This window comes from Agelaius phoeniceus, chromosome 3, assembly GCF_051311805.1.
Source record: "Agelaius phoeniceus isolate bAgePho1 chromosome 3, bAgePho1.hap1, whole genome shotgun sequence".
In the NCBI taxonomy this organism is placed as follows: Eukaryota; Metazoa; Chordata; class Aves; order Passeriformes; family Icteridae; genus Agelaius; species Agelaius phoeniceus.
Window position 1 is genome coordinate 42274420 of NC_135267.1, and position 14770 is coordinate 42289189.

At 37.7% G+C, this 14770-nt stretch overlaps 1 protein-coding gene across 1 annotated transcript in view; it reads right to left on the bottom strand.

The window, feature by feature from the left end:
• Positions 1 to 14770, bottom strand: part of LDAH (lipid droplet associated hydrolase) — a 117081-nt gene that overhangs the window by 72539 nt on the left and 29772 nt on the right. The window contains exon 3 of the mRNA XM_054629501.2: positions 7712 to 7846. Coding sequence (XP_054485476.1) covers positions 7712 to 7846 — 135 coding nt within the window. The remainder of the gene's footprint in view (positions 1 to 7711; positions 7847 to 14770) is intronic.

Below are 14770 nucleotides of genomic sequence, written 5' to 3' on the forward strand. Positions count from 1 at the left end.
GCTGTTCAGTGCAAATTTTGTATCTTTGGGGAAGAAACACATTTTTGTGAAATGACTGCTTTAAATTCTGATTTTTATCTTTTCTTCTCCAGTGTTCTGTTACACTGTTTAACATTTAATTCTCTGTTACCAAGATAGCAGTTTCCTTTTAACCTTCCTGAAGAAAATGCTGAAGGTTTCTTTCTTAGCCACCCACCTGAAATGCCCAGCATACAACCATGGCAACCTGTCCAAGGTACTGCTGTGATGGCTTTATTCTACTTGGAGTTTTACCTGATACGTGAAATAGAGACTCAAGTGCCACCAGTACAAAACTGAGTACTTAAAGGGACTACAAGCAAGATAGAGAGGGACATGCCCTTTTTACAAGGCTATGAAGTGATAGGAGAAAGAAAAATGGCTTTAAACTGGAAGAGGGTAGGTTTAGTTCAGGTATAAGGAAGAAATTCTGTACTGTGAGTTGTGGATGTCCCTTCCCTCAAGGACAGGATGGACTGGGCTTTGAGCAGCCTTATCTCATGGAAGGGGATGAATAAGGGATTTTTGGTGTTCATTTACACATGTGAGAGGTCCTTCATGGAAAGTAAATCAGCTCACCACAAGCAGTTCTGGAGTCACGGTTGTAAAAAGTCTGGTTTCCTCACTCATTTACATTAGCAGACATTGAACCAACAGCTCAATACAAACATTTTGAAACTGCCTGAGGCTTTACAGTGTAATTTATATAATAAGACATTACCTGAGTTTTACCTGCACTCTAGACATAAACAGCTCCAAATATGCTCAAGTACTTTCATACTGAAGTGTATTTAGGAACACTGATATTGCCCTCTTTGTGATTAACTGAAAAATCCCCCAAATCACGTAAACCATAGCATGGAAGGAAGTGGCAGCAGGCTCAGCAATAATATGCTTGAAACCATAGTTCTGTTCTAAAAAAAGTGCCAATGAAAGTGCCAAAGAATTTTAATTATCTACAATGTTTAACCCAATGGGGAATTACTTGGCAAACAAGTAGTCACCTGACCACACCAAGTAATTCAATAACTGTAGTAAATGAGGTTATTTTTATATATTTATTAATTGACAAAACCTCAAATTCAGCCTTTAGAAAGGTAAGAATATGTCTATCTTAAAAGAAAGACAGTAGCGCCACGTAGTATCAAAACTAGAAGAAAGAAAAACTTCATCCAGCAAGCAGCAATGAGACTCACTCATTCAATCTGAATCCACAGTACCACATAATTTTGTTCTTTATCATTTCTTCAAGCACTCTGCCTCTACTCAGATCTTACAAATTTAAGATACACTAGAGGTAACAGTAATTCATTACTGATTATTTACAAATGAGGCCATTTGCAGTCACTTCTTCTGCCCACTCTGCCTTACAGTTTCCTGTATTTTCCTGAGATGCATACATTGCTCCTCAAAGGAAGGGAAATTCCTAAAACTGAAACAAAACCAACCAGAAAGAGTCCATGTTCCAAACCTGATTATTTTTAGAATCTGTAATGATGATGTGCATTACTGATAGTTTCTCACTCTTACAGCTGTAGATCACTATCAATTAAAAATAAAAATGTCATTAAACCCTGGACTGATCCCATCAAGATCTGCACCACTTGTTGCAAGTTTTGTGGGTATCAGAAGTCCCTAATATAAATTAGAATTGCTAAATTAAACTATTGATCAGCTTTCCTTCCTGCAGCCAACCTGTGAAGTGAATAAACTTTTTGACTCAACTACAAAAACAAATCCAGGCCTCTTACACCTTCAGACATAACAATTATTCCCTGCTGTGGGGTTACTTTGTTGTCATTCTGTTAGCAGATGCAAGAATATCTTTCAAATTGAGTTGTGTTAAAAGATGCCTAAGTATTCACCCTGGCGAAAATAACCTGATCATCTAAATATTGTGGGTTTTTTTTCAAATTACATTAGGTTTTTACTTTCCCTTTAACAGTATGGTAAACATTTAAGCAAGCTACTCTAAAACATCATAGCACTGCTCATCCCAGGGAACGGTGACCTGACTTCAGACAGATACCGGAAGATGGAACTGTTACCTTTTGACCAGGTAGAACATTCTTGAGCACTTCCACCCCCCCAATAAAAGCCACCTGCTTCTAAACAGAAATGCTGGTATCAGCTGGTATCAAATCAGAACATACCTATGTCATGGGATGAAATGCACAAAATAACCCATAAACAATTTCAAAGCCTACATCCAAAGTTTCCTGGAATGCAGTAAAGACATTGCACTCTCTAATGGATGAATTCTTGCCTTTTTTTTTTTTTTTAACAACTTTTTTTCTGGATAAAGATCCAGAAGATTGTATCAGTTTTCAAAAATCTTTAAAAACAGAATTATGTTTTTCTTATTTGTAGGTATGGATAAAAAATTCTGGTTCTTTTAACCAAGGAATTAGTTGAAGATACTAGAATGGATTAAAAAGCTTTCCACATAGACATTTTTTAATAATATTTCAATAGATATTATGCCAACAGACTTAGTGGAAAACCCTGAAAGAAATAGGAGAATGCAGAAACCCATTTTTCATATAGCCGTAAGAAATGTAAAGACAAAGTCCTATTCCTTGTAATGTCAGTAAAAATTAGTCACTACTCCATCAAATTCAATGGGATATACATTGTGGTATCAAAATGAGCTTAATAGTGTTTAAATGATCTTTATAATTAAATACATGGCTGCTAAGGTATGATAATATAAACAGTTAAAATTGTTAACATTTTGAATGGTCAGAAAAGAAAACAACAGAGCAACTTAGAAATATTTCATATATGGCAAAATTTTAATTTTCTTAGTTTTGATTTTGAATGGAACAAGACTTTTAAACACATGCTTAAAATTAAGCAGAACTGATAAAGTCAATGCCAAATGCCAAGATATCACTCTAAGGATGTATTTGCATAATTATGGGCATGATTACGGGACCTCCATGAATAATTAACTGAATGTGGTTTAAAGGAAAGTAACTGGAGTAGTGCAGCATCCCTAGGGCTGCTTACTTTTCGCACATCTAGATTTCAAGCATTCCAGTGGGTTCATAAGATGAACTGACCATTTGTTTCCTTAAAATAGACACTTAGTATTAAAGCCATACAGTAAAATTCAGATCTTACCAGGCTAAGACAAAAACCTCAACATTTAAATGGCTCCTAATAACTTTTACACATGCACACAACGCTTCCTTCCTTAGGCTGCCTTTTCCAAGGAAGGAATAAGGTTTCTGGGCAGCAGCAGTTGCTGGATCACGAGGGGCAGCAGGACTGCACTGCAGGGACAGTTCCTGTCCCATCCTGTGACAACAGCCAGTCCTTCTGTGCACACCCTGACCTGGGGTCCCTCACTGTTGATAAATACCACGTGAGGAGCTCCATGTGATTCATCCGTGCCAAGGCCAGCTCTGTGAACAGGAACCTTCCCCTCTCTATACATTAAAAAACAACACTTGGTATGAAATAGTTGTGAAACCAGCATAATTCTACTGTGATGGCATGCTCAAAACTTGGGGTTTTTATTGTATCTACAGTGTGATACCACCACACTGGGAGACATTGTGTCATATAAATCTGCATTACAGTTAAGCAGAATTTTAATGTTTTCTAGGCAATAAACATGACTACAGAGTTTTCTGCATCTGTAATACAGAAATATAACTGACTAAACCTCAAAGGAACTTACATTAAAGATAATTCATCTTTCAATGACTCTCAGATATTTTAATCGATATGCCTAGGAAGCAGAAAATGTTGTTGAAATAGAAATTAATGTGAATTAAATGTATGTAACATGAATTAAATGTGTATATGCAAAAGCTTAAAGTATGTATGTGAAATGCCAGCCCAGCTGCCTTCCTACTGCTTTTCTCCCATATATACGAATATGCCAGACATAAATGCTTTTTAAACATATCTATCACTCAATACCTCAGTGTGGCCACATATCAGCTGTTATAACTAATCATATAGGGCTGAAGCATAGATAAGGATTTGCAGGACAAAAACTTCTGAGTACAACAGAGATTAATTCTGAGGTGTTTTTGTACTGACCAAAGAAACTGCCAGTATCGCTGATCCACCTGATTCAGCAATGTAGGTATTTTCCCTCATCAGCAATTGCTAAAAACATCTATTCTACTTAAAATAAATGAGTCACAAGCCAGCAAAAACTACCAAATGCATACAGAGTCCCTGTGTCCATGTAACTTCTGTCCCTGGAAATGTTTAAGGCCAGGCTGGATGGAGCTGTGAGCAACCTGGTCTAGCAGAAGGTGTCTGTGTCCATGGCAGGGGGGCTGTAACTAAATGACATTTAAGCTCCCTTCCAACCCAGGCCATTCTATAATTCTGTGATACACAACAAGGAAAAGTCCCTATTTTTAGGAACCCAAGTTCTTGGAACACCAAACTTCCATGACCTCCTCCTCTCCTGTTTGCAGCAGTGCAGACCACAATCCCACTCCTTGCCAGCGCCACACATCACGGTGGCACGGCATCTCCAAGGGCACTGCAGCAAATGCTTACACAGAAGTGTTATTGGAAAAGTATTCTTAGTTACTATTCATTCCCCTCAGCAAGTGGAAAGCAGCTAAAGTGCCAACTGCATCTGATCAGCCAGATCACAGTTTGGGAATCATGGTCCTAAATAACTCATAACCTCTTCTTACAGAACACCACACTCTTTGTCTTGCTCAGGCTACTATTTTGGGCTCTTTCCTGCCAGCACAGCATATCATGATGGTAAAAACTTATGGCTCATATCTGCTAATCATGCCCACACTTCTATCTGTCATTTGGTGGACAACTAGCCAGCAATTAACAAGATTATTAACTTGCTGAAGTATAAATTCAATTTTACCCAAACAATTTCAGTCATTTTTTCTGGATTTATACCACTTGAGCTAGAGGCAGATTCTCACTCATAGCCAATTCTGCAGTTTCATTAGAAGCCAGAGGGCTGCAAAAGCAAACTCCATTCAGATGAATTATAACAACAGCCAAGAAGCAATATATCAAATAAATTTAAGCTACATACCACTTCCAATTTTTCCTGTAACACTAGAATTTATTTCTTTTTATGCACAACTTAATTTGAGTTCAAAACTTCACACTGATGGTACATTAACATTTCAGGTTCACATAATCAATGCCTTCACAGATAATTTATTATTCCTTCACCACTTCTCTGCTTTTCCCATACTGTTTCTTAGGATGTAATTCAGTTTCAAAATGGTCTGAAGGCCCTATTCCCCCTGTGTAAAGAGCAAGCAGTGGAAACACTCTTTTGATGGACTAGAAGTCAATCATTACCTATCTTTTTTCACCAAGAACCATAAACTAAGGCTAGTTTAGCAGATTTTAAGGACACACTATTATCTTCTACAGTCCATAGAACATTGAAGATTTAACTAGAAATTTATTTTGTAAATTGACTATTAAGAATGCCACTCCAAATTTCCTGTCATTCAGAAGGAAAAACATGCCTTGCTGATTTGACTGTGTCTAACTCAATACTCATCCATATTGTTTACCAAGTTCTAGAGATTTATCTTGAATATTATTTATCATTTAACCAAATATGGTATCATTAAGTAATGAATGCTGACTAGCTACTAATTAGGTATATGACATTTTAATACATCAATTGTGCCTCTTTAGTTGACTAAGATATGAATCACAGGATTCCATATTTCTGTAGCACTTGGCAAACACAGACTATTAGGCAAATAAATTAATAATTTATTTCTGATTTAATTTTTCTTACTCCCAGTCTCACTTTCCTACCAAAAGTAGTTTATTGGCAGTCCTAAGGACAAACAAAAGCATGCCTTCCATCTTCTTGAAGGACATTGAGGCATTGGAGTGTGTCCAGAGAAAGGCAATGAGCTGGGGAAGGGTCTGAAGCACCAATTTGCTGAGGAGCAGCTTAGGGACCAGGGGGTGTTCAGCTTGGAAAAAAGTTCAGGGAGGACCTTGTGGCTGTCTACAGCTACCTGAAAAGAGGGTGTAGCCAAGCAGGCAGGGGTTGGTCTCTAAGGGATACAACAGGAGAAAACAACCTCAAGTTGTGCCAAGAAAGGTTCAGGTTGGACACCAGGAAAAATTTCTTCACTGAGAGTGGTTAAGCATTGGAACAGGCTGCCCAGGGAAGTGGTGGAGTCACCAACCTTGGAAGTGTTCAAAAAACAAGCAGATGTGGCACATGATATAGTTTAGTGGGTATGGTGGCATTTGGTTGCCTTGATCTTTTCCAAATGTAATGATCCCAAGATTCTACACTTACTTCTGTGTGAAATGTTCTATTTCTTATTTCTCATCCAGCCACAGCAGATGTCCACAGAATTAAACCACTTTAAAACATTGCTATGGATGTACACCTGCTGTCTATGCATATGTTTTACACTAATTTTAAATAAAATAAGAGAGAACTAGAAAACTGTTCTCCTTTTTGTAATTTTGCCTACACCTAAGCATTGATGTTGGCCTGTTTTATGTTCATAGTAGTGTTCAAAACAAATGTCTTTTTAAAAGCTGAGGAGGAGTATAAGGACTTTGAAACTGAGGTATAACTTCTATATTGTATTCAATGAGTAAAATTAAGTTTCAAATAGTTTTGCACAGTGGATTGATTGCTGGGAGCAGAATTACAGCAGAGAAATGTTCAATTAATGGTGTGTGCCTCTGTGGGGCAGGGCTTGCAAGAGTTCTCTGAAAAGAAGGATATCATACAGAAGTGGAAATGAAGGGTGTAGCTTTGTTCAGTTTCCAAATTGCTAAGTGATATCCCTCCAGTCAATTAGGAAGTAGTCTGTGATTGATGGCTGCTGTTGGAAAACTTACTTTAGTCTTTATTAGACTTCCAAAATGTACTTGAACTTAATCTTATCAGGCATATTATTCCTTTGTAGTTTGCTACATTTAAGACCCCTTTACAGGGCAGCATAATTCACAAGTCAAGTGCACAGTTTAAATGCTTGCACACTCTAAATCAGTGGTCTCCAAAGTGGGGTGTCAGCACAGTGTGATATAGGAAGAAAATATCAGAAATGCCAATTTATGCTACGCCACTGTAGCTTGACCAAGTCCAGAGGACTTCCAACATCAATCAGCTTTCAGGACAGTATTCACTGCAGGTTCCCCCATCTAACTATGCTTGGAGCACCATCTCTTGCTGCAGATCTGCATGTCAAAAGACTCTTAACAGATACACAAGCAACCTCTCCCCTGCAAACATCCCATACTCTAGTCTCAGAAAGACTTGCTTCCAGGTAATTCACTGATTTAGTACAGCTCTTCTTAAATTCTGAGATAATTAAATCTCTTCTAACGTACTCAATCTCTGAACTGGACATTTAATTAAAAAATGTACTTTTCTATCTACTCTTCTCAACATAAACACATTCTAGACTTTCTTCACTGTAATGTGTCTCTAACAACTGCCAACAGTAAACTCTCTTATTCTCTTAACAGCACATATTTGTCTGGCAAATCTAATTTACTTAAAATACTTCACTAACTTCTCTTCTCATACAACTGAAAATTGTTCTGTGGATATACAATGGAGACATTTAAAACTCAATGAATAAATAAATAAAACTCAATGTCAATCTGTTTTCAATAAGCACAAGTTTTGCCACTGAAACTGGAAGGGTATAAACAATTGTATGCACAGGTTACAGTACTGTACCTTCTATCATTTCCATCCCACTCGGAGGTTTACAGTGTCCAGCATGGCTCACAACCCAGACAGGATACTGCTGGTTCAGTCCACAATAAAGGGCCTGTATAAAGGTCCTGTAATAACCTGCCAGTCCTGGGTTACCTGCCAAAAAACAAAACATAGAAGCACAGTCAATAATAACCTTCCAACAGCAAGCAATCTGCTTCAAAACAAACTAAACAGCATTACACAGCAATTTGCTAATTTATTTTCTCTAGTACATTTCCAGTTTTCATTTCCCCAATGTTATGTTCATTTCTCCTACGCTATTCAACTTGTTTAATTCCAGTGACCAATGGCACTCATGGGAAGCATTTTACAGAATTACTTCGAAATTGCAAAACCTAAAATTGAAGTCCAACACAAGTGAAAACATCTTTTTCCATCAGAGGTCAACCAGCTTGCTTATCTATCCCATCCAGTTACAGGAATGTGAAACTAAAACATCACAAAGTCTACAGTATGTATCATGTGATCCAGATGCCTCCTCTCCAAATATCTCAGTGTTACCACTTCAAAATAGGTATGTGGCATTGTTACTATACAAAAAGGCTGTCCTGACCCTAAAAGAAAGGATGATTTTATCTTAAACACATTGGACCAAATAAATATTTTCCTGCTTGCAACTTCATTTTCTATCTGTCCCTTTTTACACCAGTGGAGAAGCTCTTTCCTTTTCAACTCTTCTGCTCTAGAACCATGGGATAACCTGTCCTCCCTCCTGGTGTCTCAGCAGCTTTTGAGGACTTCTCATAAAAGGCTGGTATCTGAATGGCCATGGCTTGCCCTGGGAATTCAGACCAGCCTACTCTAAAATCCACTGTTAAACATAGAAAATATCAACAGTCATATACCACTGCTGAAGTGGAAACTGAAATACTGTCCCAAAGATAAAAGTACATCTATGAAAGGGATCTCTGGATTGCCAAACAAAACTCTATACTGTGCTCCTCCTTTTTTCTTTCTCATTTGGATATCACTAGTGATGTAAATTGGAGAGGAAATTCATATGAAGACAAAGCAGAACTTTCCTGATTTCCATATGATGCATAAAATTTCCACACAGACATCAGAACATTAAATTCATATTTATTTATTTATTTATTTATTTATTGGTTTTCCAGAGTAGTTACACTGATTTTTTATTATTGTTTAGACGCCAGCAAAGTTCACCATCATGGCTGGGATTGCTCAGTTATGTGTCTTTCAACTCCCACATCAGGCAATTCTTAGTTTGGGTATCATCAACAGCAAAAGGCAGCATGAGCAGTATTGTGTCAAAAGGCTGTCATTTTTTAAGACAACAACATTCCAAAATAACAGCAGTGTATTACAAAACAAAAAAGCCTTCATTCAAATTCTGTCAACTCCTCTATATCCATCTCATTGTAATAACAGAGGCTGAGCTGTGCAAGTATTGATAGTGACAGAGAAGGATTAGACCTATAATCAAATTAGTACCTGTGAAAACGGTGTATGGAAATAAAAACAAGGGTTATTCCACTTCTCTTTCTGTGGGTGTTTTCACATTTTCTTGTTTTACTCCCACCCTTTTGCTGTTCAGGTAGCACACAGTAAGTTCACTGCTGTCTCAAGAGGTTCCCTGAGCCCAGTGCCACCGAGGCACCCAGAGCCACCCGGAGCAGAGCCACGTGCACAAGAGGTGGTACCACAGCTTACCCTGGGATGATGCACGAGCACAGGAAGGGAGCCTTTCCCTCTAGGTAATGTATCTCACACACTTCACCCCTCACTTGCAAGTACTAAGTGTCTCTGGGGGGTTTTAAATCTTAATAAAACTAGTGATCTTAGACAAACATTATTTTTACCGGACTATACAGAAGTGGGGGGAAAAAAAAATCCTCAACCCCAAAACATCACAATCAGTTATTATGTATTTCTGAGCATCTCTTTGTAAGCTTGCCATTAAAGGAGACTTTTAAAAAAAGAAACTGTCATTTTGTAAAAACTCCAGAACACAATCAAATTTGTGCAAGTTGATTTCCAGGAAAACAATTTAAAATTCACAAGGTTCACATATCCATACAATTGAATCACGCTTTCATACATCAAAAATATATAACATGAAGGGCCCCAGAGACAATAAAACATAATCTTGACATCATTTGTCAAGTTCCTTGGATTGATGATACACAGACGAAATCTATCTTTCAGCAAGGCAGAAGAAAAAAGTAGCAGCAATCCAAAATCAATTGTGCCTTTTGTAGTACAAATGATCATAATGTTTTGCATTATGTTTAATCCTGGAATATAACACCATTAGGAGTTTTGAGATAAAGGAATCACAAAATTAATCTCAATCGTAACATTTTTTCTTTACACTTTTCTCTCCTTTAATAATGCAGAACAAGGATGGGGAGAAATGACAGCAGCTTAGATATCTTAGTGCTCTTTTCCATAAGCAGCAGGTGAACCTAAGACGTAAAATCTGCTCAGGATTTGGTCATCAGCTGAAGAACAGTGAGGCTTTGCATCAAATATTATACAAAGCCTAAGAAAATCTAATACTTCTTTCAGGGAAAAGAGACTTTTATGCTGTGATAATTTGGTGTGTTTTTTAGGCAGGTAAAAGAGAAAATCCATAAATGAAAAAGAAACCCCAATTCTCATAAGCATCTTCTCCTGGTAAGAGATATCTGAGAGATCTGACCTGTTAGAACTGCTACTGGCATTTCAAAATGCCTTGAGGGGGCATGAATGAGAACTGCTGGCACACAGGGGAATGAAAATCAACCAGAATTTTAACAGCAAAAATTTCTGCAGAAAATTTCTACAGCAAAAATCACCATGTGTAAAGCAGCTATAAATTTATTCTTCATTGAACTTGCAATTCCAATGGAGTTATTCCAGATTTGCAATGACCTAAGTAAATGCAGATTAATAGTCCCTGCTCTTGAAAGCTGGCCTCTACAATATTTATGACTGAATAATGGTTATCTCATATGTCTTCAAAGTAATTTTGTTTGTTCTTGATTGAGCTGCTGTCAAAATACTTTATGAGAGGAAACAAAAAAAAAAACCTGGACTGATTAAGATTTTCTTCATATAACAGAGTAATAGTAACAGCTAATAGAAATAACTGGGACTTAATATGTACAGCAGTCTGTGATCAATAACGTTTTAGGTTGATCTTTGCAACTGGACTGTGTTCAATTAAATTATTTTATTTTATAGATAAAGAACTACCAGGTCAATCATGAGGGCACCCAGGCAGTGCTCATTTGTGCTTTAGAAGGATTTCCCAGTACAGTAAACCAGAACTGCCTATGCTCTATCACTCAGCAACTAAGTGTCAAAAAATGGAAACCATAAGTAAATGCAGTGTTAACCCTCATGGTTTGAAGGTTACTCCAGTTATTTGAATACCACATCAATCCTAGACACCTCAGGGCAGCTGAATCATTCATGCATGCCAATAAATCTCAAATTGCAGTCATCTGAAGCATGAAGCACATCTTAAGCAGTTACTCTCAACTGTGCTTAATTTTCAACAGCATTTATGTTGTTTCAGAAGTCTTTTAAACAATAGCTGTAAATGGTGACCATAATAGAAAAAGAATCAAGACTGTAATACACTGAGGATTTGTCTAATTTGCAAAAGATTTCCAAGCACTTCATGGAAGGACTGTGTCAAATGGACAACTTATACAGTGAATGAGAACAGCAGGACTACTTTATCTGATGTACCCATAGGCTGCAATATGCAAAGGACTCCTGCCATACTCCCTGTTTTTCTCTGTAACACATGACATTTCACCCAGCTATTCTACATTAAGCTCAAAGTCTTTCCATTTTTAATTTGAAGACGGGAATCCACTGCTTCCTTTTCCGATCTGTTCCACCCACAGCTAACACAAAACAGTACAGAACAACTAAGAGTGCAGAGGTGGAACTTAGAGCTATTTTAGGAGGTGAATATTCTCCACTTCTATATACTGCAGATACAGGCTTCCAAGAACTAGAACTACTACTCTTTAGTCACCCAAATAAGTAGAAATACAAACATGACTTATAAAGATGCATTTGCCTACCTCTCACTTTCAAGCATTTTCCTGTTAATGCTTTTTCCATCAAATCAAGATTTTTAAATGCCATCTGCTTTCTCAATAAGACACTTAGGCAGTGGAGAGAGAACAACTTCTATAAACAGAATATTTACCCGGAAATCACTTCTAAAGAATAACCTTTATCCCAATTTCACATTATTTCCTATACAATGCATCACAAAGTCAAACTTGGCCTGTCTTAAAATGAAATACTAATATTTGAGATGCTGCACTTCCACAAGAGAAATTATTCAGACTTGATAAATTTAAACTTACATACAGTGCATTATCAGTGCAACTCCATCAGTTTAATGGAGAAAACAACAAACACATCATGCTCATGTAAAAAGTCACAGACCATAGCCATTCCTCACAAGCAATGACAGCTTTTATGGCTTACAAATTGCTAAGCATTTTGAATTCTTCAGCAACAGAACACATTCATGTCAAATGGAAACCACAGGTAAGAGAACACAAGCATTAGATAGCCCAATGGAAAAAATGCTCCAGGTTAGAAATGAAGATAGTCACCAAAACAAGAAAGAAGCCTTCTCTGCAGAAAAAATGTAAGTCAAAAATATATACAGCTTGCTAAAAAGAAATTGAGACTAAAACATAAAACTAAGTAATTTTTAGCAGTTCTGGAAGGGATAGCTGAATTGAGAAAGATTTATTTAAGCAGTATATAGTAAAAGCCAATAGTGGCAGGGAGTGAATGAAAAATTGCCATGTAACTAAGCCAGCCATCCCAAACAATGACAAGGTTTCTTGCACCTTGCTTTGAAACAAGCATTTGGGTTCCATGCACTGTCCTGTGAGATGTTCCCAGTGCTTCCAGTGGTGTCTCCAGGAGCCTGACCATCCCTGGGAGCAGCGGCTGGCACTGAGCCGTGGTGCTTTATGCACTTCTCTAGCAGTTGCTTTTTGCTTGCTCTGGGACCTCAGCAGGACCATAAAGTACAAAGGCAGCTACATGAATACAAGAAGGGAAATACACAGCCAGCAGTGGGTTTACAGAGAACTTTAAGGAACTGGAAAATATGCCAGCAATTACCATAAATGTAATTTTAGAAATAACCCACAGTTTCAGAATGAAGGGTATGCTGCAGTATTTACACTATAGTCTCCTGCATGAAAAAACAAATGCAGCTTCTAAAAAGAAAAATAAAATAAAAAGAGCAGCTGTAAATCAAATTTGAAATCCAGGGGCGCACAGCAGGACACATGAAAATCATTTTTGTGGTGATGATTCTCACTGCCTCTTGACAGAGCTGCCAAAGCTCCCAGCTCCAACTTGAAGAGCCTCAGTGACAAGTTCCTTGCTCAAGGAAACTTAATCTGCCTTTGGCATCTGACCAGCCACCATGGAAGAAGATGCAACTCCCCTATGTTAATGAATGGAAAGCAGCCCACGCAGATGTCAGAAGAATTTAAATGGAGCATGCAAAACACACAATGATGTTCTCACACTTGGGAGAAAACTGCAGAATCTGACACCGTGGCTGGTGAACAGGCCTTAAAAGGCAACACACAGGTCTCTCTGACATGCAAGGTCAAGGGATTTCATATAAAACATGTCAAATAACATTTGAGTGACCATCATAAACTCATGTCAATGAAGCTTTCACCTGTTTGCACATCTCAGGGTCTGGCATTCTTCGTCCTGTATCCCTTCATAGTCTCTACTCTAGGGGAGCAGCATCAGCCAAGGAGCAAAACATTACAAGGACGTTATACAGAAACACATGTGAAAACTCTGTTTGATCCTCTCTAACTCTGGAATAGTGAATTTGGCTGGAAAGCACTGTAAGATATTTGCTTGGGTTGTGAAAATAGGGAATCTCAGAAGGATTCAGCCAGGTGTCTGTAACACAGCTTATTAGAGAGTTTCTTCAAGAACATTTCACATTTTTTCCCTATATATACCTACACACATACACTGTTATTAGTTTGACAGAGCTATAAAACTTACATATAGGATTTTATAATACACATTCTTTGTATTATATTTTGCAAAGCCAATAAGCTTGTCTGTTGTTCCCTAATGCTGCTTCACTTTTAGGATAAATGTAGGTTCATTCACCTCTAAAGAAATCCCACAGACAGTCTGATAAACCTGAATTAACCTAACACAGCTGTTTTTGCCCAAGTGATAAGAATGCCTGAAGCTTGTGAATTAAAATTACCAGCTAAAAATTGTGACAGTATATGCTGGTTTTCCCATGGCAATAATTAACAGCATCTATCCAGGCAGATAAGATATGAAGTACAAAATGCTGATTTCATCCACTGCAAACCTACTGAACTTTGTAATTAAGCAATATTGCAAGGGTTATAAAGTCCACAGATGTACTTCAAAATTACTTTTGCCATCTCAACCAAAAGAGGTACATAAATACAAAAGAAGCCTTGATTTTTATTTTTTAACGTGTCTGTAAACTAATGTTTCTTGGAAGGGAGTTAAGACTGAGACATAAAACTGAAATAATTGAGTTCTCAATGGAATAGCCAATTTTTCACACTTTTCAATAGCAGAACCCAGAATTTTCTAGTGCTTACAATTAAATAATTTTTGTGCGTTGTTTTCCCCAATTAAAACATTTAGTTAGATCTCCTAGTACACACCTACACATACACAGTCTCTTAAGCAGATGAAGATAGAAAAAAACTACTTTTAATACCCCAGAGGTGGTTGGTCTGACCCAAACCATCCTACAACCAATGCTGGCTGAGAGGCTACTGCGAGTTCTGTGCTGGGTCTAGAATTCCCAGTGGGAATTTTCCAGCCAGCTCCGTGGTCTGAAGCAGCATTGGACCAGAAGAAAACAAACCTCCTAAAAGAAAGAGGGAGAACAAAGGAAGTGCATGAAGAGGAACACGAGACTTGATGTCAAATGGGTTCACAAGAAAGCCTATGAAACATCTGAATAACACAGTTCTGATGAGACAACAGCAGCAG